We start from the raw sequence: 21736 nt of genomic DNA on the forward strand, positions 1-21736 counted from the left end.
TTCTGAGTAGCTCAGAGTTTTGTGCCTGTAACCTGGTTGCTAAGTTTGTAGTGTCAGTCCATAATATAAACAATTTAATCTCCAGGTGTAGAAGCTTCTGTACCTTTTGTAAAGCAAATAGCCAGCACATTAGTGGGCAAGAAAAAAAGAAATCTAAGCTAATGATTTGTTAACACAAGCACAATGCTGGGTGTCAGGTTATGATCTTGCTGATACCCGATAGCAACATTTATCCCAGTGTAAGGTGCCCACTCACTTTTGATGTAGCCCTCTGTATGAGTTTTCATCACCAGCTAGTAACTAAAAACTCAAAAAATGAAGGAGCATAGCTGGAACTCATCTCCAGATGAGTAAAAGAGTAAAGAAGCTATGGTATAACACCCTTCTGCTTACCATCTCCCAAGCAACCTGCAGGGTGTCTCACTCTCCCAGCATAAAAAACAGGGCAACATTTATCAATGACACCTGTAAAATCAACACGAAGGCATGAGAAAGAAGCCGAGTAACAGGTATTCATTCGTATTTTAAGCCTGGTTCTGCTCCTAGGAGAGCAAAGTTGCAACCTCTTGCTTACTAGGCGGCCATACCAAAACCAAAGCTGGAACAGCTGACAGATGCTTGTAGGGAGCTGTGTGGGAGTAACAGAGACCACCTCCTCCAGCTGTGTCCCACACGGCATGTGTGCGCAATCTGTCCTTAAAAATAAACAGGCTGGTAGTCACCGGAGAGGTTATAGAAGCTGGGACGTGGGGATCCCAAAAATAGCTGTGCTGTTTTAGAGCTGGGGTTCAGCTTTCCTTGGCAGGGCTCGTCTGTAAAGGCTACACGGCAGGACAGAAAACCCTCTCACCTGCCAGCAGTTTTCCTGAACAACAACTCTGTGTACATTTTTGTACTTTAAAACCCCAATAGATTTTTCTCCTCCTGTTCTAACATATTTGATCCCTTCATCCTTTGGCAAGGAGTTTCCTAGTTGTCTTAAACTTAAGCATAAGCCTAGTTATGCAAGTAAACCGCATAAGTATTGTTTATTTCAGTGTTACACAAAAAAAAGGACTACATTTAGGCTGTTTTAAATCTAGAGTCCTGAAAAGTTCATTGGAAATCTTCTCACTTGTTACGTGAAATTTATATGACTGCTATCCATGCAGAACCATTTAGGTAACATATTCTCATTCAGAAATCCATTCAATTTGTCCTCAAATAGCAGATTTTCCTTAGCCACTGGTCTCACAACTCAGCTGGGAGGGTGTAACGCAAGAGCCCACACTGACTGCTCTCACCCCCACCTCCAGGCCTCTGCCATCGGTTGCTCCCAGAAGGTGCCGCATCAGCTGCACCTTTGATCACACCGTGGCTGTACGTGTTTGTACAGCCTTCGTGTTTATTATCCGAGTTGCTCCTCTCTGTACCTTTCTAGTTTCATAAACCCTTTTGCAACGGGGTGACCGGGGTTGCGGGCAGCACTGGGGCAGTGATGTAGCAAAGCAAGCTGTGTTGGCTTCTCCAGACAGCAAGCGACAGCGGTGCTGCGGTAGACTTTCCGACTGCTGATGAGTATTACACTGGTTTAACACAGTGCCCCCTAGAAGTTAAATTACTAGAGCCTTCATTGCAATAGGAATCAAAATTTACAAGAAAGGTTGACAAAAAGAACCCCGTAAGAAGTATTCCGTTAAAAATACAGTGCCGGTATTAAGCAACTGAGTTGACTGTAGAGGAAAGGAAGAGAGAGAAAATTCTGCTTGATGTAACAGGTATCCTAGAGAAAGTCCAATTCTAGGTATAAAAACTCTTTCCAGCAAATCTGCTAAGGGATCCTTCCTTCCCCACACTTACAGATGGCCTGGTCACAGGGGCATCCCTACTCTAGGGACACCTTACAACCTGCTCATTAATGACTTGCCAGAAAGCTGCCAGCTGGACACAAGTGGATCTTGCTGAAAGTAATGTACGTTACATTGAAGCACACACTAGGGATCATGCATGAACATGGTGATGCGAAAGAGCAAAACCAGACAAATTTAATTCTGCAAAGGATTAACAGAAGCGTTATGTGCACCTCACAGGAGCCAATTATTCTGCTCTATTTAGCAGCTGAAGTCAGAGTTTAATTTTAGACACGGTGGTTTAAGAGAGGAAGGAAGTCCAGGAAAAAAAAAGATAATAACGGTGTATTTACAAAATTTAAGTTCTGAGGAAGACTTGGAAGAACTGACTTTTCTCACCATTAGCAGTAATGGTGAGAAGGGGAAAGGCTAGCAATATTTAAGTAAATGAAAGGATATAATCAAGAACAGGGTGGTTTTTTTCTGACTGGAAAGGCTAGGCAAGAAGCATTTGGCTTAGTGAGGGAGAGGAAAGCCTGATAACAACTATTTTTACTTCACGGATGTTGTTTAAAACAATATAGAAAAACAAACACGGTGAATGTTGTAGGACTATTAGACCACTCCTCAGATACAAGAATGTGTTAGATAACCTGGTGAGGTCTACATTTCTAGGTTGTCTTTTTTTGATGGATTTTGATACTTTTGATACTTTGTGCCTTTAATTTTAATTAGTATGATTTCTAAAACATGAGATAAAAAGAACCAAACAAACTGACACACCTGGAAATATCCAGAGATGATAAACTTCCATGCTCTGATTCCTCAGGGAAGGGTCTCTTATTGTTTCAGTCTTAGAAGAATATTTTAATTTTTTAAAAAGACAATTAAAAGAATAAAAAAAGAAACTCACACACAAATCATCAGTGGAGAAGTACGTATAATTTCCTTTCAATCAACTGTCTGCTTCTGCCAATTGTAACGTGGCAAATTAACAGTTGAGAGCTCTTGTTAGGTTGCTTGGTGGTTACAGGTATCATAAAAATATCCTGTCTGCATTTGAAGCTAAACACATGAATAAAATATATTTTATAATTAAGAGTTATTTCACACCACTGTCATATAACAACATGCAATGTTGTTTTTTACTGTTATTTCTGAAAATGGTTTGGACCAAATTATAATTAAGACTTTTTACTTAAGAGTAAGTACACTATACTAATCATATACTGTACTTAAGATTATTGTCTTCCTATATGACAATTGCAAACCCCTAGCCTCTGCAAACACTGCTCATTTATTTGCAGATATGTTGCAGCAGCACCCAGAGTTCTCAGTAAGGTTTTGATTCCAGCCTTGGTGCTGCTGCTAATTTAAGTCAAGGTACAAATGGCAGCTACAGCTTTTACGTCAGGTAGGATTGACCCCAGCAAAACCAGGAGTGGTGGCCCCACCACCCTGTCTGGTTGGCTTCAGCTCCCTCCCCACAAAGCTGCACTGACTGTGCAGAACCTGAGTCCAGCTGCCAGCAGAACGATGTGGGTAGCACGCAAACAGTGTTGCTGGTGCTGCCAGCTAGCTGCCGTGTTGCCGGAGACAGGTCCCTTTGCAATATTTCCAAATGAGTAAATTTAATTAGATCAGCACCAGAAATCCTGGTGTTTTAACAGACAGGGATAGTAGCAAATAAAATGCATGAGGTGATTATTAAAAAAAAAAAAGAGAGAGAGAGAATTACCAATAAAACAAAATCCATTAAACCCAAACCCCCATGACTTATTAATTTTACATTTTCAGCTAGAGCAAGAAGTCAAAGCAGTAATTTATTTTAAACCAAATTTAAGTGACATATCTGTTTTAAAAAATTGTCATTATAAATGCCATGATGTATTATCTTCTTTGTTTTAAGAAACTTTGTTCTGAGCTTACCAGTTTCCTTTTGCTTCTCGGATGGTGCCAATTACACGAGCTTTTGCACTAAAAAATCTCATAATTCAGCCTTTAGCCCTCAGCATTGACTAGGGGTACTCAGAATCCTGGTTATGGGGTGAGAGGATGTCGGCAGTCCCACAAAACCAAATAAAAAACCCTCGAGGGCTGACAAAGCAGGAGGTGACCAGAATTAGCCTTGGGAGCCTGTCCTCGCTGTCAGATCTAGCGTCCCTGCACGGTTTGCTTACTGAAACTTCAACTCTTCCTTAGAAGAGCAGAATTGGTGGTGAAGAAAAGCCAACACATACAGTCCCCCAGCAAGCTCTGCAGGTTGTTTAAAACTTAACCTTTACCTTGGCTCTGGACACAGACAGCTTTTCTAAAGTGTAGAGGAAGCCTTGCCAGCCCTGCTCGGCTCTTAGCGTCCTCAGCTTTCTCTTTGGAGCACTGAGCACTCGCACTGCTCCAGTCTTTTTGTTGTCTATGCTGAAATATTTACATAGAGATAACACGGGAGACCAGGAGATTGGTACAAAACGGTTTGTTACATGAACGTGTTGGTGTTTCTTCCCACATACGTTTTGGATGGTGGTTGACATTGGCATAGGAAGTCCAGTCAGCGCAGACACAGCCCACAGGAGCAGCTAGGTCCAGCTCACGACCTGGACAATACAATGTCCGAATTTGAGGCAAAAGCCTATATAGAGAAGAGCCCAGCTTAAAGACCAAACGCACAGAAGGGTCCAGGGGTGGAAAAAGAGCTGTCAGATCACAAGGACACTCATGTTTCCACGTTTACCCGGAAGAAAAAGCCAGTGTTCTACAAGAGGTTACCTCTGTACCGAGCTGAGGAGCAGATTTGATTAAAGCGAGCTCAGTATGATCTAATCACTTCAAGGGACAAAGGAGCCACCAGTTTTGTAGATGACTGTGAGGTGAATTATTCACACCATGAAGGAGAAAGCCCCCGATTTCTCCCTGTGCGTGCTGGGAAGGGTAACTCTACACAGAAGTTCATGATCAGGCTGGATGGCACAACCCCCCTGCGCCAACACCTTCATCTGTCTCCAACGGGGCGAGGGACCGCTCACGGCCGAGCCGGAGCGGCAGGCGGAAGCACACAGCTTCCACAGGGCCGACCTCGACCCGAGCACCAGCCCCGGGGCGGGCAGAGGGAGCGGGGGAGCCCGGCCCGCCTCTCCTCTCGGCTCGGCTACGACCCGCTCGGCTTTCCCGCGGCGGCCGCCCCCCTCTCCCCATTGGCTGCCTCCCGACGCTGGGCGGGGCCGTGGCTGGCGGCCTGTTTGAAACTGGCCAACCAGCGCGGCCCGGGCTGGCACGGCTGCCTCTCCCATTGGTGGCTGCTGTGGAGGGGGCAGGCAGTGGCGGCAGCGGGAGCAAGGGCAGAGAGCGCGCGGCGGCTTGCGCTGTCTATCCCAGGAGTCAGTTAGCGTGAGTGGGCGGGGCTAAGGTAACGATCTCTCTCGCCATTGGCTGGCGAATCTCCCGGGGACAGCGATTGGCACCAATTGCCGGAGATCTTCCTCCCTTGCCGGGGAAGTTGGGCCAGCCCCCGCTCTCCTACTGGCCAGCGCCGGCCGCCGCCGCCTCGCGGTTGGCGGTGGAGCCGAAGCGGGCGGGGAGAAGGCGCTGAGGCGGCCATGACCGAAAGTTGGTGGCCCCCTCAGGTGTGACATTTGGAGCGGTGAGGGGCGCGGGCCGCGCCCGGCCGCTGCCTCGGGGCCTCCGGCTTTGCCTGCCGCATGGAGGCGCAGGAGGATTCGCGGAGGCGGAAACTGGAGGCCGGCAGGGCCAAGGTGAGGGGGAAGGGGTCCCGGCTGGCGGGGGGCCGCGCCCGCCGCGGCCTGGCCCGCCAGTGCCCCGGGCCTGGCGGCGGGGGTGGCTCCCGGAGCCACCCGCGGCATCGCCTCAGCCCGCCCCGAGCCTCTCCCCCGCGGCGGGGTGCCCCTCGGTGCGTGGCGGGGCTGTGTCGGGGTGAGAGGGGTTTGCCTGGGCAGCGTGGCTCTGCCAGAAATAAATGCGCCCGGCGGTGCTCCCTGGGTGCAGGTTGCCTGGAAGATTTCCCGAGTTACTACAGAGGTGTATAAACGTTATCTTCAGTGAGCAAGGAGCAGTTTAAAAGTAGTGTGTATATCTTCCCTCAGGGTCAGGGTTTGTTTTGTTTTGATTTTCTTCCCAACTTTGCCAGGGATTCCACTCAGTTATTTGTGGACATGCTATATATCCAGGTGAGAATCTGCAAGAATAGGTGTTGCACGTTTTATTACTGAAATGACTAGTCCGTTTGCCCTTCCATCTGCAGGTGGGTCATTGGGGAAGCGGGTTGGGTTGGTTGGTTTGCAGTCATGCTGTTGGCAAACACTTTGGACGCTTTAAGCAGTTACATGTCTTCAGTTAGGTGTGGTTTGGTAGGACTATGCAGACAGCTCATATGATGCCACTGATACATAAAAGTAACATTCATTTTGTAATTATTGTCTGTAACTATGTGGTTAACACTTGGTATGTATTAACCCTCTTAGATAAACTGCTTTGTTTTGGTAATGATGATCAAGAAGCTGGTTGGAAATGCCTGATAACTTTTCTTTTAATTCTGCACTTCTGTTGTTTTTTGAGCTGTTACTGTCATATTTCCATTCTGGGAATCTACTGCTGAATGAGACATGCCAGTCTTCAGCTACAGATTTTCCCTGTTCTCACTATCCTTGCAGGATTGAAATGGGGGAATGTAGTTAGAAGGGGATAGGTGAGGATGCACAGGCTGTCAGGAGGGTTAGACAGATTGGATCTTTCCATGATGTGCTATAGCTTCTTCATGCCTGGTATCAGTCCTCATGATTCTCCCACAGGCATAGGGGCATGGCCCTTTCTGCAGGGGACCTGTCTGGAAATGTAGCTGGAGGGGTCAGAGGTGGCTTGGAGCTACGCTGTCTGCCTCAGATCTTTTCATCAGTCTTCTGTGTTTCTGTTTCAGCTCCCTCCCAGTGCTGTGCAGAAGGCAATTAAAGAGACTGTTGCCCGGAGGGGAGCAGGGCTGGAGCTGTGCTGAAGCAGCTTGATGGTGCGCAGTACAGCTTGTCCCACCCAGATGCTGTTGTGGTTGCCATACTCCCCACTCAGCAGCTTCTCTTCCACTTGCTCTCACAGCCTTGTTATGTGTTGTGTGGACGTTATCCCCTATTGGAGATCGCTTGTATGATTAGTTTTTGAATTAATATCGAGAGAGGAAACTTTGAGAATAGGAGTTCTTCAGGCTGAAGTTCTTCATGGCAAGGCTTATGTTAGCATTTCTTTTGTAACCCATCTCTAAGTGCGGGATCTGTTTATGGTTAGAAAAATGTGATAGACTTGTCTTGGATAAGTTATTAGTTCCCACCTGTTGTACAGCTGTTGTTTGCCATTAAAAAAAAAAAAAGTAGGGACTTGCATTATGTTTCAAGTTATGTGTGTGGAGCCAATGTTGCATTTATTTATTTATTTATTTTAAATATGTGCTAAATATCTCTCATTTCACCATTTAAAAAAATTGTTAGCAGCCCTGTCAATTTTGCATAGTAGCACATACCTGGTACAGAGAGGAAAGAGTTTAGAAAGGCAGAGACAGATGTAGTGCTTCCTCTGCTTATTAAAATGTCACAGAGATCTGTTACGTAGCTAGGAGATTGTGGACACCAACTTTCAAAAAACACCTGAACAAATGATGGCAGCAATATCTACTGCAGCTTACTAGACACAAAGATAGTATGTTAGGGTTGGGAAGGCAAACACTTGAGCTGTATGTTCCTTAGTATGTTCATACCTGATTTCTACCATGCTTGCCCTGTTTTTGTATCTTATATATATACACCTGAATTTGTACAGCTAACTTATGGAACAAATGTATATTGGGCTAATTAGTAGGGAAATGTTTTTCTGTTATTTTCCTTTTATTTTTTCTTGTTTTCTTTGTGCTGCCCTCCTCATGAATATGAATATAATTTTGAAAGGGATAAATGACCATTAGCAGGTACGGTGTTTCCTTCCTGGAGTACAGACCTCCAGAAGCTTAAGGTGATCCTGCCTCCAAAGTGTTCAGTGTTTGTCCAGATCAGCTTCCTGAATCATCTCACCGCATCACTGCGAGGGTGCTCATGATGGCAGGGGACAGGAGTGCAAGACTAGCTGTGTGTTGCGGTCTTCTGCTGTAGCAACCTGCAGTCTAGTACTGCTTGAATCTGGAAGTGTGAACTGCTCTGGTTTTTTTGCCTCATCACCCTCACCCCCACCCCCCAAATAATTATTTTTGTCTTTGGCATCCTTAGATTTTAGTTTGCTAAATAATCATTTGGGAAAGGAATAAAATATGAATGTTTTCCTCTTTAAACCACTACTTGCATATTCTTTTTCATACAGGAATAAACCCTCCATTATTGAAATGCCCTTAAGTTATCACCAAATAGTAATAATTTCAACTGTTGTATTAATTGGAAATTACCATGATTTGGCAGCTAAATACTGACTGTATCAGGTACTTGAGATTTCAGTTTTAATAAGTGCAATACTGATAGTCAAGGTAGTAATTGAGAAACAACAAACCTCAAGTCTTCAGTGCTGCTGTTTTCTTCATGCTTCTTTCCACCTTCTGTTAGCCAGTATGCGTGTTGGTAAGCAGTGCCTCTAGTTGCAGACCTGTATGTGCCATACCTCATGTGTGAGAAAGTTTTTGCTGTTCCTGCATTTTGCACTGTAGAAGCTTGAAAAGAAATGTGTGTTTTCCAGGAAGTTTTCCTGCTTCATCAGTTTGAGGAAGCTCTAGAAAATATTTCTGGGTTTTGTCTAAGAGCAGCTGTTGCTTATGTTTACCGTATCTAAGAGGTGGACTAAGGTTTATTTGAACAACCTGTTTCTATTTGTCGCTAATGTAGTTTTCCGCTCTGTTCCGTTTTCTGTGTGTAATCTTTTGGTACTAATTTCTGAAGCATGTAAAGCAGTAAGTCAAGGAGTAAATTATGTGTGAGGTGGGCTCGGGAGAGCTGAACAGTGCTGCATGTGCTGTAGTTTTCCTGTCTTCTGACCCATGCTGCTGGTGCCGGGCAGCTTGCAGTGATGCAGTGGAAGGATGTCAGCGCAGCACTTAATTGGGGACAGGGATGGCATGCGGACCACACGACACAAAACCTGGCAGGCTTGTTCTTCTAGTAGTGGGATGTTTCTGTGGTGCTGGCCATACTAATTCAGAGGTGCCTGGCAGTTGCTACTGTTAGCTGGCTGGTCCTGGTGAAATGAAGTTGCAGTATATGGGTACTTGCAGAAAGGCCGGGTGTTCTCCTGTTACGGAATGCTGCTTTGGATGCTGTGTTGATCAGTGCTATTGGTGTTCCTGTGGCATCCTAAATCTTGGCTAATGGTGAAGCTTTCCTGTTTGCACATGCTGCTAGAGAGCACGCTGAGAATCTGATCCTTCAAAAGGGGCACGACGGGATCTCACTGGGAATGGGGAGAGTCAGTGTTATATTCTTCCTTCATATTCACACACTGTTTCATGGTGGATAACTGTCTGTGAATTTGATGATACTGTTATAATGGCACTGAAATTTTTGTAGCTGGTTAAAGGCTTTGGAAACCTGATACTGCCATAAACAGAACTTTTCCCCATCCAGTGATTCCATAAATCTGGAATGTGTTTGACTCCAGACACGTTCATGGACCAGCAAGTCCAGTAGTTCCATAAAATTTTGGAGTAGTTGGATGTTTTTGCATAATGTGTACTATGGTTTCATATGTTTCATGCATACGAGTGGGACAAAAAAAGTTGTTTTTTCTTTGAGCTGTACATTTAAAAATTTATACTCATTTAGATGTCCAGTCATGGTAAGTCTTGGTATTTTAATGTCAAATACTTGGTCTCCCTTTGTGAAATCATTAACTGCTCTCTGATGGCCACTCTGCCTTAACTTTTTTACTTTTCTGATTGTTTTACTCCTGTTTTCCCTTTTTTTCCTGCTTTAGCAGCTTCCTCTACTTTCAATTTTTCTGCAGGTTTCCTCCTGTTCCTTTCCCCCATGTTATTAGGTTAATTAGTGCAATAGCTATTTTTGACATATATTGCCATCAGTAAGTGCTAGAGTTAACACCTGATTTCAAAGAATAGTGTTTGTGTCTCACTACAGCTTTATTTACTGGTCTGTTCATTTTGCTTCTTATGGAAGGCAACAAGGCACCTGGCAATCTCTGTTTAATCTGCATTCAGTATTAATAACTATGGAAACTACAGAAGCTAATCTTAAAAATAAGCTATTTGTACACAAACATCTTAACGTCTGGCAAGAAACTGATGTCTTTCTGCAAATACACCTTTTAAACACCCTGCTTAGTGTAGCAGATGTGTAACTGTGCATCTGTTGAGTAGCTAAGCTGTCAAGTGGGAGTTGCTATAATGGCATCGATGTGAGGGGAAAGGACTGAACTAAATCAGTTTCACAAGTTGAATGAAAAGAAACAGACAAGATTTTTCTGCAAGGTGGCTGTTTTACAGGAAAACCAAACTGTCAAGTAGTGGATTTTCATATGTATTGCAGGTAGAACTTAGCAATTATGTTTACATCCTGTCATCATTCGATTATTTTATCTTGTCGCAAGGATGTATTAGCAGTGCACTTGATAACCTATGGTTGTAACCTTGGAGAAGGCTTTTTCCTTATGAGAAGGATGTCTGGATTTGTGCTGTGAGGGAGATGTATTGTGTTTAGGCAGCACTTCCAACTAACTAGAGTTGAAAAGACGATAATCCTTTTTAAGCTGTTTAAGGTGCTAAGGAAAGTTGGGTAACAAATTCTATCAGTGACATTCTTTACAAGTCCCTGGTGCTTCATAGAGCTGTGATAGTCTGATAAAGTAGAGCATCTGATTCTTCAACAGAAGAAATTAAAATGACCTGGCTTAATTGATTTCTATTTATGTACTGTAGACTGCTTTCTGGCTAGGAAGTTTTGCTGTATTCTCTTAAGGGGGTGGCAGGGAAGGAGCGTGAGGATTCACTTCCGTTAATTTTAATCTTAAAGCTTACGCTGGCAACGATCTGTTTAGATAAATTTGTAGGGGGTTGTTGGTTTTGCTGGTCTTGCGGAAAGACTGCTCAATTATTATTTTTTTCCTAATGATTCTAGTATATTAACAACTCATTCCTTTATTAATCTGTCTTGCTGTAATTCTGGATTGTCATTGACACACAAAGTTGCATTGAGTAAAATTTGATTCTCTTATTGAAATGAGCCTTTAGTACTGGTGTGAGATTTCTTGCTTAATTGCACAGTTATCCAGTATGTTCTGAATGTGTAGAAAGTAGGGAAGATAAAGCAGTTTTTCTGCAGATGTATATATTTTATCAAGACAGGATCTTCGTCACCCATGGGTGGGTTAATCTTGTGGTCCTGCTACCTTTTTCTCACTTACCTCTCCCTCTACCTCTTCCAATCTTTTCTGTACAGTTTGCTTACTTCAGACAACGAAAAACAAAAAGTGACATCACGCAGTCGCAGAAAAAGACGGCGAAGAGGAAGGGCTCGTCTGTCCACGCGCATGACGTTCCGAAGGAAGAGTACGCACTAGCAGCCCAAGATGTTGGTAAGGGTATAGGGGGTAAGGCTGAAGACACCAACCTGCTAGAGAGTGAGGCTGAAGACACCAACCTGCTAGAGGCAACAACAGAGACAGAGGTAAATCTGAGTATTTCTTGTGTTTCACTTTGCTCCATCTGCAGATAACAGGTGTTCCAGATGACTGTTTTGCTTAGTTGGGTATTGGTGCTCTGACACTGTCAGCTAGCTGCCCTTGAGAAGTAAGTAAACTGATGTCTTTTCGCTTGTAATAATTAACTCTCTTACAAAGGGATACTGGTTGCTAAAAAACCCCAAAACATTATATGGACTGGAGAGCTGGTATTGTCAAGGAGCTGTCTTCTGTTAGCCTGCTGAATTGAGGTCTTTCACCTTTTACTGCCATGAACTTCTCTTTGGGCGGACTTAAGGTTATGTGGCTGTGACTCTGGCAAATCCAGACTGAGAGGCGTAGCAGATGAGCAAAACTGCTGGGACCTTATAATGCACAGCATTAGTTTGGTTCTGTATCACTTTGCTGGCTCAAATATACTTTTTTTCTGAAAAATTATGACTTGTTCCAGCATGCTCTTAGTAGCCATTGTAAAGCCAGCGTAGATGTTACATTGTCTGACATATTTATTTAACATGTAACTCTGCTTGTGCCTGATGTATTTCAGTGTGTTTGTACTGGTGACCCTCTAAAGGTAGTTATGTCAATAAATACAGAAACATAGCTTTTCATGCAGCTTGAGGTTACTAGACATAAGCTGATAGATGTACTGGTCTACCTGAATAAAGCTGTTGCTTTCTTGCGTCAGCTCACAAGCAAGATTTTTATGGATTCAGTCACGTAACGCTTTCTTTCCTTCTGTCTTGTAATAAAAATGTGCAAAATGTAGTTTTGAGCAATTTTTTTTAATAGGGATCCAGCTTACTTCAGAAGTGGTTGGCTAATGCTTTTACAGCTTTCAGAAGCTACAAGGCAATTCTCTGGCTACAACAAACTGTATCTGTCTTGGTCTGAGTTTGTTTAAAAAGTATTTCTCAGTGCATTTCAGCGTGCTGTCTATGCAGAGATTTGTGAGTTTTGGGGAGGTGGTGCCTTCTGCATAAAAAGCATCTCTCCAGCTGTTGGTGTGTTTTGACAACATACAACAATAGCATCAAACTAGTGTATTTGCAAGCCTGCCCATAACAGAGGACACTGTTTATATGTTTATCCTCCTTTCTGTTGTAAGGGTATCCCTAGTGTTTTCAGGATATCCTGAACGTAACATTAGTGTTGCAGAAGATTTTATGAAGCTACTTGCCATGCTGTCTGCACAAAGAAAAAAGCATACAGTATTTTGTCACTCAACCAGGGCAGTCCTTACTACATTCACATCAACTTAATTTAAAAAAGAAGCAAAAATCACTTATTGCTTCCAAACAGCTTTTGCCAAAATAGCTGGGTTTATAAGCAAATGGAATTGCTTTCTAGGTTATGTGAAGAGGGCGCCTCTAGGGAGACAGTAATTGTTGGAAACTACTTTGTGCAGATTCAAAAATGCAGGGAGGGCTATGGGCTCCCTTTTCTAAATGGTGCTACAGTCGTCTTTGTCTTGTGAATTTAGTGAGATGTAAATGTCTTCCAAGATATCAAGCTACATTAAGTATATGCATCAGAAAATAGTACTGCTTTTGCAATTACCTGAACAATTTTAGCATGGTTGTTAAATAATCTCCTGTCAGTTAGTTTACTAATATTTACTAATATTGACTAGCAGATTAAAGAATGCTCAACTATATTTGCAGGCCACTAAATCAGAAGATAAAACATTGAATCTCAGTGGTGAAGCTTAGCCCTAAAGTTTTAAGTAGACATTCATAATAATTTTAATTATTTTTTTTTTTGCATTTATTTCATTCATTTGACCATGGATGACCGACTGAGGTTAGCATTAAACTCTGTTTCACTCTCGCACTGGCATGTTGTCTCACAACTTGGACCTTTCTGGCTCATCTGCTTAGAGTGTTTCCAAAATAATTCTGCTTTTCCTTATGCACCTTTAAAATGCTTTGATTTAGTGTTTGTTTTATTTGATTATTACCAGGGGAGTGCCGACTTGTCCAACTGGGATGTACTGAATGATCATGCAGCTGAAGTAAGTGTGAAAGAATGTATCTTTATTAAAAGATGCTGATATATATAATGTGAAAGAAGAGTGTGGTAATTGGTTACTGAAATGATTAGGTTTTGAGCATTGTTATCAAATGTAGTAAAACTGATGTGATTTCACTATTTTACAGTCTAAACCAGATACTTATTTGTATGTTCACATACTGACTGTGAAATTGGCTGCTAAGTTTTAGTGAAATCATGGAACTTGTCCAGAGACATTTAATGATGTTTTTAGTAGAAAAATAGGGTTGTTCTTTGTTTCATACATTGAAAACCAAAAAGATTTAAAATAAAATACAAGATACTGTCTCCTCTGTAAGAACTGTAACAATATTGCTCCTAAGAAACCACAGGATTGATTGAAGCAGCTTCTGTCTTTGTACTTGTCTTTTTCTTTTGCTGTTAAAGGCTGTAGAAACTCAGAGTATGTTGAAAACTTATTTGCAATAGCTGCTTACACTTGAATTTAATTTTAAGTCAAGAACTTTACATTATTGTTTTTCCTGTGGATGGACTGTTCTCCAATCAGCACAGATGGATGTAAAAACTTTGTTTAATTTTGGTAGTATTCCCCCAACTTGTAAGTTGGAATGTATTTTGAATTCCAGCACATGTCAAAATAGCACTTTACCACAATTTGGTGCTGTAGAATCACAGCCTTTTCTCCCTAATTTACTTTTGTGCCTTAAAGTATCATACAAAGATATATTATTTATGATTTTTTTTTATTGGAAATATTTTAAAATTAAGGACTTTATGTATAATGCTTCTATTAAACTCTAAGTCCCACTGTTGAATTACTTATAAACTAGAATCTGCCCTGAATTTAAGCTTGAAACTGAGTTTATTTTCAGAGTTAATTGCAAACCAGAAATGTTTTGGTGAATAAATACATTTTTGTTTCTTTTATGAAGAAAGTTACAATAAATTCTGCTGCAGAATACAGTGAGCTTGATGCTAAGATGTATCAGGCAAGAATAGCTGAATTAGAGAACCAACTTCTGAAGAAACAGGAAGCAGTTGAAAGGCTCACTGCAGAGATGGATGAGCTACAGGCGCAACTTAGCCAGCACAGTGACTCTATGCAACTCCAGGTATGTTTCATAGAATTGTGTAATGGGGATAAAGCTGCTTTATTTTAATTCTAAAAATATTTAGGAGGCAAAACTCAAAATAACTGTTGTTTTTTCTTGAAAATTACTTCACCTTTCTAACATGTGCTGCAAAAAGTGGTACTAAGGGTTTCCATTCACCAGTGTTTAGGACTTCATATTGCTTGAATCGAGTGAGAGTAAAATTAAATTTGAAATGCTTCTATATTTAGAGAGATTTTATGAAATGCAGTCTTCTGCTGAGAAATGGTTGAATGCTTGCTGCTACTTTTATTGATAAATTTTCTTACTATATTGAGAGTGGGCCTTTATAGAGAGAACCTGCAAGAACCACTAAGGTAAGTATAGTTAATCATACATTGAGGTAGGAGCTCAATGTACAACCATGGGACTTATATTTTTATAATACTGATACCTATATATATAAAGGTCATGCTGAAAAAATGCTGCAACTCCCCCCTCACCCCGCCCCGGCCCTGAAGTATTTTTCATGTTATTGTAAAGGAAGTACTTCTTGGAATGTCAGTGTTCCTGTGGATATGTGTGAAAACCATTTCATGGACGCAGCTAGGCTCCTTTTCAAATGTTCACATGGGATGGCAGGCACCACCCGCCAACTCCCTGATGACTTACCCTCCCCTCGATGACTTTCCCTGCCCCCTGAGATTATTCACACTTTTTGAATATTTGTAAATACTTACGCTTTTTGGTTTTGGAGTGGTGGTTGTTTGTTTACTTTGTTTTGTATGGGAAAATGATTAAGTAGGATAGGTTAAACATTATTAAATTGGCATGTACCTTTCCCTCTCTCAAAATATTAAAAAGAGATATTTTGAATTCCCTTTCTCTAGCATTTCTATGTAAAGGTAAATTATCAGGTGCTTCTAAAGAATAGTTAGTTCCCTCTTTGCATGTTGTTCTTCTTTGTCTAGGACTGCAGAAACAAAGACATTTCCTGTTGGTGAGAAATAAATTGAAAAGATCAGTGTGATTAACATAAAATAGGATTGATGTGTCCCATCACATTAGCTTTCTCTCACATGGCTGAAAAGAAGAGCTGACAGATAGGAAACAATTTAGGGAGTACTAAATATTCATTATATGCTGTAGAAAACTTGATCGCTTTTACATCAATAAGAGCTACAAAATTTATAAGTAAAAATATTTATTTCATTACTAGTATCCTATCATTTGTTTTAAAAGTCACTTTTGCTTGGGTTTGTCATCTCCGAGATCAGTGTAAGATTCCTTTTTCATCATGCCTGCCATCGTGTTTGAACGCAAATACTTCTGGTCTTTTGGTGCATGTTTCTTATAGTTTCTAGCTACACTCAAGCTTTAACAGCTTTGCTTGAAGAAAACTTACAGGGTTCCTAATATGTTAAGCATATTTTGATTTTGAAAGCGCACTTCTTGTGATCCATGTAGGAAACGACTGTTCAAGAACAGAATGAAGTCATCAGGAAACTAACAAGCTGCCTTCAACAGGCGAAGAAAGATCGGGATGTCCTAGAGGAAGAGGCTTCACGTGTAGCTGGTCAGATCCATGATTTACAACTTCAGTTACATCAGGTGTGCCTCTCCTCTAATTTTTGTTTCCTTACAAAGACAGTAAGAACAGATTTGGAATAGGAACATAAAAATGTACTGACCTTATCACATAGCTCTCCCTAGCCTGGTTTGCAATGTAGCAGTTAAAATTGTTTCAGGGCAAGGCAGAGTGTTCTGCAGTTGCTAGGGAGAAGTTCCGGAAATACCCTTTCATTTTCCACTTGCTCGTGTAGTATTTGGGATCTCATTACACTTCTTTGTCCATCAGTTTAGCCCTTGCTAGGGAATTTTGTCCAATATTGCTGGTTTTTTGGGATCTGTGCACAGCAATTGCTGTAATGACAGTTTTCCTTGTCTTTGCCAAAAAATGTCTGAGTATGTGCTTGGGCAACTGTAACAGCTCAGCTGTCATACAGAAACTTGCTATGCTGAAGTAATGTGACTTGGCTCAAAGAAGGAATTTAAAATAACATGAAGACAGTTGATTCAGCCCTTATGACACATAGGAACCTGCTTCAGTGCAGTAGGTTGATCATGAATCTGATCGCTGGCTAATGAGATATATTTCAGTCTTTCATCTACCGTAAATTTTTTGTTAAAAAAAATACTTTATTCTTTTTCGGTGATGCTCAGTGTTCTAGTGGCTATTCTCCCTGAACACCTATATATTTGTTGTCTCGGGAGGCTTGTAGTATATACCAAAGAGGTAATACTTATGTTTACTTACCGTTTCAGGTTTCCAAGGTAAGAATTGCACGAGGAGGGATTACATGTCTTAAATGTCTGGATAGGAGGGGGCTTTAAAAAATTAAAAATAAAAGCTGGGATAAAGGCCAGGGATTATCTTGAAGGAGTTGCTTATGATGTGGGAAATAAATCCTCTGCTAAATGAAATTTTGGGAAAGAACAAAAAATACTGCTTTCTATGTACAACTCTTATTGCTATTCCAAAATTACTCTACAGATAAGCCATCGAAAGACAACGGTAAAGCCTCTAAATAGCACTTTGGGCTCATTCTGAATGAGTCTAGTAATATGATACAAGTTGTTTGTGGAAGCGTGTCAACTCCAGTAACTTGTGAAAGTAATGATAGTGTCTTAAATATCTTCTTTGTTTTAGCAAAGCCTTTAGGAAAAGGTTTAAAAAATGAATAGAACACATTTTACTTTACCCCTATAGGGGTAAATGTTTTCATTTGGAGGGAGGTAGAGAGAAAAATCCTTTAGTACCAAACTGTAAATATTTTGCAGAGAAGACTGGGTTTGTTCATTGTCTTCTTACCAGTATATCTAGTCCATTGGAAGCCTTGCTTCATTTTGGAGGTTTTGTAGAGATGAATTACCTAATATTGATATCTTTACGGTAAGAATCTAAAACATGGTAAGTATTGTCTGACTTTTTAGGGAGATTCTTACTGAGAATGAAAGACATAGGGTAAATCTGTAATAAATTAATACAGTATATTCTATGCATACAGTGACACTTGTGTGAGTTATTCTGATACAAACTTACTTCTGACTGTGAGCACTGTTATGTGTTCAGGTTAATGAGATGCTGAGGAGTAAAAGCCCTGGGAAAAATGAAGTGTTACAAGCCCAGCAGCAGGTGGCCGTGTTACAGAACCATCTCAGAGAGCAAAATGCACATTTGGAGGTGCTGCGTCAGAAGGCACGTGACCTGGAAGTACAGCTTGAATCTTCTGAAAAGGTAAAAACTGTTTAAAGTGCCTTTATAATTATGAGTTGTAGGTAGGTAGGCTTTTGTTATGATTGTTCAAGCCAAGGTTCTTCTTAGAGGAAGAACCTGTAATGAACATTTAATTTGTCCATGAGGTAACATTGATGCTTCAGGACTGCAACTACACTATAGTATGAAATTGAAAATCTGTTCTGAAGGTAATGATGTTAAGATAAAGCAAAATAGCTGTTCACAATTTTAAGATTGTCAATTTAAGGAAATTGTGAAGTTAAAGAAATAAGAATTCAGTTCTGGCTCTTTAAAACTTGCTTGTTTATTGAAAATACTCCATTGTTTTCTGTTGCAGAAGGGTTGGTCTTTAACTCTGTTATTAAGCTGTTGTATAACATTAAGAAGTTTCCATCAGAAGCAGGTCCATCTGGTGTTTGTTGAACTGAGGCATGTGAGAACATAACTGACAGAGGCTTGCAGTGGAGTGAAGGTTGCTGGGTACACTGCATAAGCATATAACAATACACTTGTGTGTGAACTTGAAACATCTAGGTGACAATATTAACTGTATCTATAATCGTGTTAGTTTCAGGTACAAAACAAAGTCAAAAGCTTGTGTGCAAATACTTTGATGTAATAATTCCAGAAACAGGCACTGTGAATAAAGAAACTCAGTTAAAGTTAAAACCACGTAACAATGCTTTTCTTTTTTCCAATATGTATTTCAGATTTGGTGATAAACTCTGACCTGCTGTAGAGGCATGGTCATGAAAAAAGTCTTTAGAAGTGGATTTATAGGGATTGTGATTACTAAAATACAGTAAAGGAACAGCTTAAAAGGTCTCATTTCCTTTAAGCACGTAACCAGCAATGCTATAGGTGGAAGCCTTAAACTTTTAAGTGAGTCACACGAGTCAAAATTTGACATGGCTGTTTTATTGGCCTGCTCATGCCTGTGGGAGGTGTTTTCTCTGTGCAAATAGATGTGAGATGGGGAGGTGTCTGGAGCTCTGATAGCATTTTATTTTATTTTAAATACCTGAAATTTGAGACTGCCACTATTTTCTTTCTGGAGTCAGTGGCCTACCATTTGTTATTGCTTAGGCAATTTTGATGTTTGTTTCTATGTTTGAAGGATTTTTCAGTAGTACTTCATACTCTCAAGGACATGCTTAAAAATCCTGTTCCCTAGGCTAAGGATACACCCTGCACTTATCTTTAAAAATAATATTTACTGTTAAATTAAAAGCATGAGGCTTAAGGAAATTAAAGCATGTCATATTTCAATGGCATATTTCATATGTGATGTTTTATTTTTAAGAATATTAAAGAAAAGGAAAATCTGCTTGCCCAAATGAGAGAGGATATGAAAGATACGATGCAACAGCTATACAAAAGTGTAGAAGAAAAAGAACAACATATTAAAACCCTTCAGGATCTACTGACATCGGAAAGATTGAGCTTGTCTATACTACAACATACCCTTTCTCTCCGGGACTCAGAAATAACAGAATTAAAAAATGAAATAGCTTTATCCAGAATGAAAGAACAGCAACGTGTTGAAGAACTGAAAATCAGTCATGAAAAGGATATTTGCCAGCAGTTAGAGAACTTGAGGGCTGAGCTGGAGACATGCCACAAAAGAGAGATTGCAGAAGCCAAGCACGTGTATGAAGAAAATTGTTTCTTAAAATATAAGAATGAACTTGAACAGTTAAAAAAAGAACTTTGGGCTCTGAATTCTGAAGAACACGTTCAGACTTTAAATGGCATAATAATTAATTTAAATAATAGTCTTTGTGAGTCTGAAATGAATAATGAAAATCTGAGAAAGAAGCTTGAAAACCAGCAGGAAGAGTTCCAGAAAGAAAAATCTGAAATTGAGACTAAATACAAGGATTTAATTGATGGCCTTAAGTTTCAACTTTCTGACGCAGAAGAGCAGGTGAAGGAAGCCCAGCGATATAAACAAGAAAAGCAGTCCTTGAATGAAGAGATTCAGAAACTGCATTCTTTCATCCAAGAATTAAATGAAAAGCGACTTTATGATGCTGCAAAAAGTATAGATGTGAGGCAAAAGCATGATGAAGAGATTGTCTCCAATGAGAAGCTAATGACATTGAGGGAAAACCAGGTATTACCAGAGGTGTCGCAGCTGCACAGAGCAGAGCTTGAGGAGACATGGAATAAATTGCACCAGTTGAAAGGTGAAGATGAGCTAGTTCATGAGGAACTAGAGTTCCAGCATGACTTGGGAGTAGACCCCTTAAGGGATCAATTAGAAGAAATAAAGAATTCAAAGATCATGGAGAATAGCGAAAGTAGTGAAAGAGAACACTTGTCAGAACTAGGGCTTTTCAGTGGTGATGAAGGCATATTGGCTAAATACCTCATCTCCACGGAGAGACCAGATGAGTCGTATGTGTCCAGCGCTTCTGAAGGGTATGCCATTGAAGAAGGTAGATGCAGTAGGTATGAGTTAGACAGTAGTGTGCTTCTAGAACCCAGCAGAGGTTTTATACCTCCTCTGCTAGCCTTTGGCCTCAATGAGGGAACTCATCCTAGTGGTTTGGCTCAAGAGACTTTTGAAGAGACTGAGGTGGGAGAAGAGGCCTTTGTTTCATTTTTGTCAGATAGCTCCCTGCCGCAAAACAAAATAAGTGACCACAGTGACATAAAGGATGAAGAGACAACTTCTTTAGTAAAGAGATGTGTGAAGCTAACTGAGCAGCTCCATGAGAAGGAGTCAGCCTTGAAGAAATCTTACCAGGAGACACAAGAAGCTGTTGGAAAATGGGAAAAAGTAATGGCTGAGCTCTCGCATATGCGTGTGGAACTGGGTGAGGAGCGTGAAGCACGGATCTGTTGTGAAAAAGAACTCCTTCAAAAAACAGAGAAAGAGAAAGAACTTGAAAACAAAATAACATCTCTACTAAAGCAGCAGGGTGAGGATAGAGGCCAGCCTGCCTGTGCTGTAGAGCCTTTGACACAAATGTCAAAATCTTCTGCCTGGCAAGAAATGGTAAAAGATCTCCAGGAGGAAAGAGAAGCGTTGATGGTGCAGCTACGAACTCAGGAGCAATTAGTGAAAGACGTTCAAGAGCAGAAGACAGCTTCTGATTCTGTAACTAGTGAAGTTCAGTCTCTTTTTGGGCGGCAGTTAGCTGCTTTGCAAAGTCAAAGGGATCAAATGCAAAGCCAGCTTGATGCTCAGAAGGCTAAAAACCAGACAATAGCAGAGCTGCTTGGTCAGAAAACCATATCTGAAGAGACATTGCTAAAAGAACAGGAGTTGCTCAAAGCTGAAATCAATAATAAAGAACAAAATTTAGCACTTTTATTGAAAGAAAAAACAGCCTTAGAAGAAAGATTATCTGGCGTGGAGGAGGATCTAATAAAGGCAGAAAAAGCACTAGCAGAGAATGCTAGCATCATTGAGGATCTTGAGAGAAACATACATGAACTTAATGCTGAAGTGAAAAACCTCAAAGAATTACAGGAGTGTGAAAGACTGAGATATGAGGAAAGGTTAAACTTCAGCAACTTAGAAATTAATAAACTTAATGCTGAAATGAAAGCAAAAAGTACTGAGTACAGTGAGAAAAAAAGCCAGTTGACTGAAGAAATTGCCCATTTGAAGAAGGCTCATTTGGAGCTTGAGGCTCGCTTGCAGGAGTGCTTTCAGTCTGCACAAGCTGCGCAAGAGGCACAGTCCGAGATAGTGAAACGTTACAAAGAGGAAATTGATAAAATGGAGGCTCAACACCTTGCAGAATTAACTAAAGTGAGTTTTAAACACAACAAAGAGGTAGGGAACCCTCATAATGGCAGGAGTCTTGGGATTTCAGAATGCTTAAGGTAGT

The 21736-nt window shown here is 40.9% G+C and overlaps 1 protein-coding gene across 15 annotated transcripts in view; it reads left to right on the forward strand.

Annotated features, from left to right (window-relative positions):
- The first annotated feature begins 5403 nt into the window (after window positions 1-5403).
- Window positions 5404-21736, forward strand: part of PCNT (pericentrin) — a 91708-nt gene continuing 75375 nt past the window's right edge. For 12 of the 15 annotated variants that reach the window (XM_040605149.1, XM_040605159.1, XM_040605160.1 and 9 more), the window contains exons 1-7: window positions 5404-5578; window positions 11249-11476; window positions 13453-13503; window positions 14435-14614; window positions 16061-16204; window positions 17727-17891; window positions 19195-21657. In XM_040605149.1, the coding sequence (XP_040461083.1) occupies window positions 5525-5578; window positions 11249-11476; window positions 13453-13503; window positions 14435-14614; window positions 16061-16204; window positions 17727-17891; window positions 19195-21657 (3285 nt within the window). In that variant the 5' untranslated portion in view covers window positions 5404-5524. The remainder of the gene's footprint in view (window positions 5579-11248; window positions 11477-13452; window positions 13504-14434; window positions 14615-16060; window positions 16205-17726; window positions 17892-19194; window positions 21658-21736) is intronic. The other 3 variants (XM_040605162.1, XM_040605163.1, XM_040605164.1) reach the window with 1 other exon arrangement.

Source organism: Falco naumanni, chromosome 8 (genome assembly GCF_017639655.2).
Source record: "Falco naumanni isolate bFalNau1 chromosome 8, bFalNau1.pat, whole genome shotgun sequence".
In the NCBI taxonomy this organism is placed as follows: domain Eukaryota; kingdom Metazoa; phylum Chordata; class Aves; order Falconiformes; family Falconidae; genus Falco; species Falco naumanni.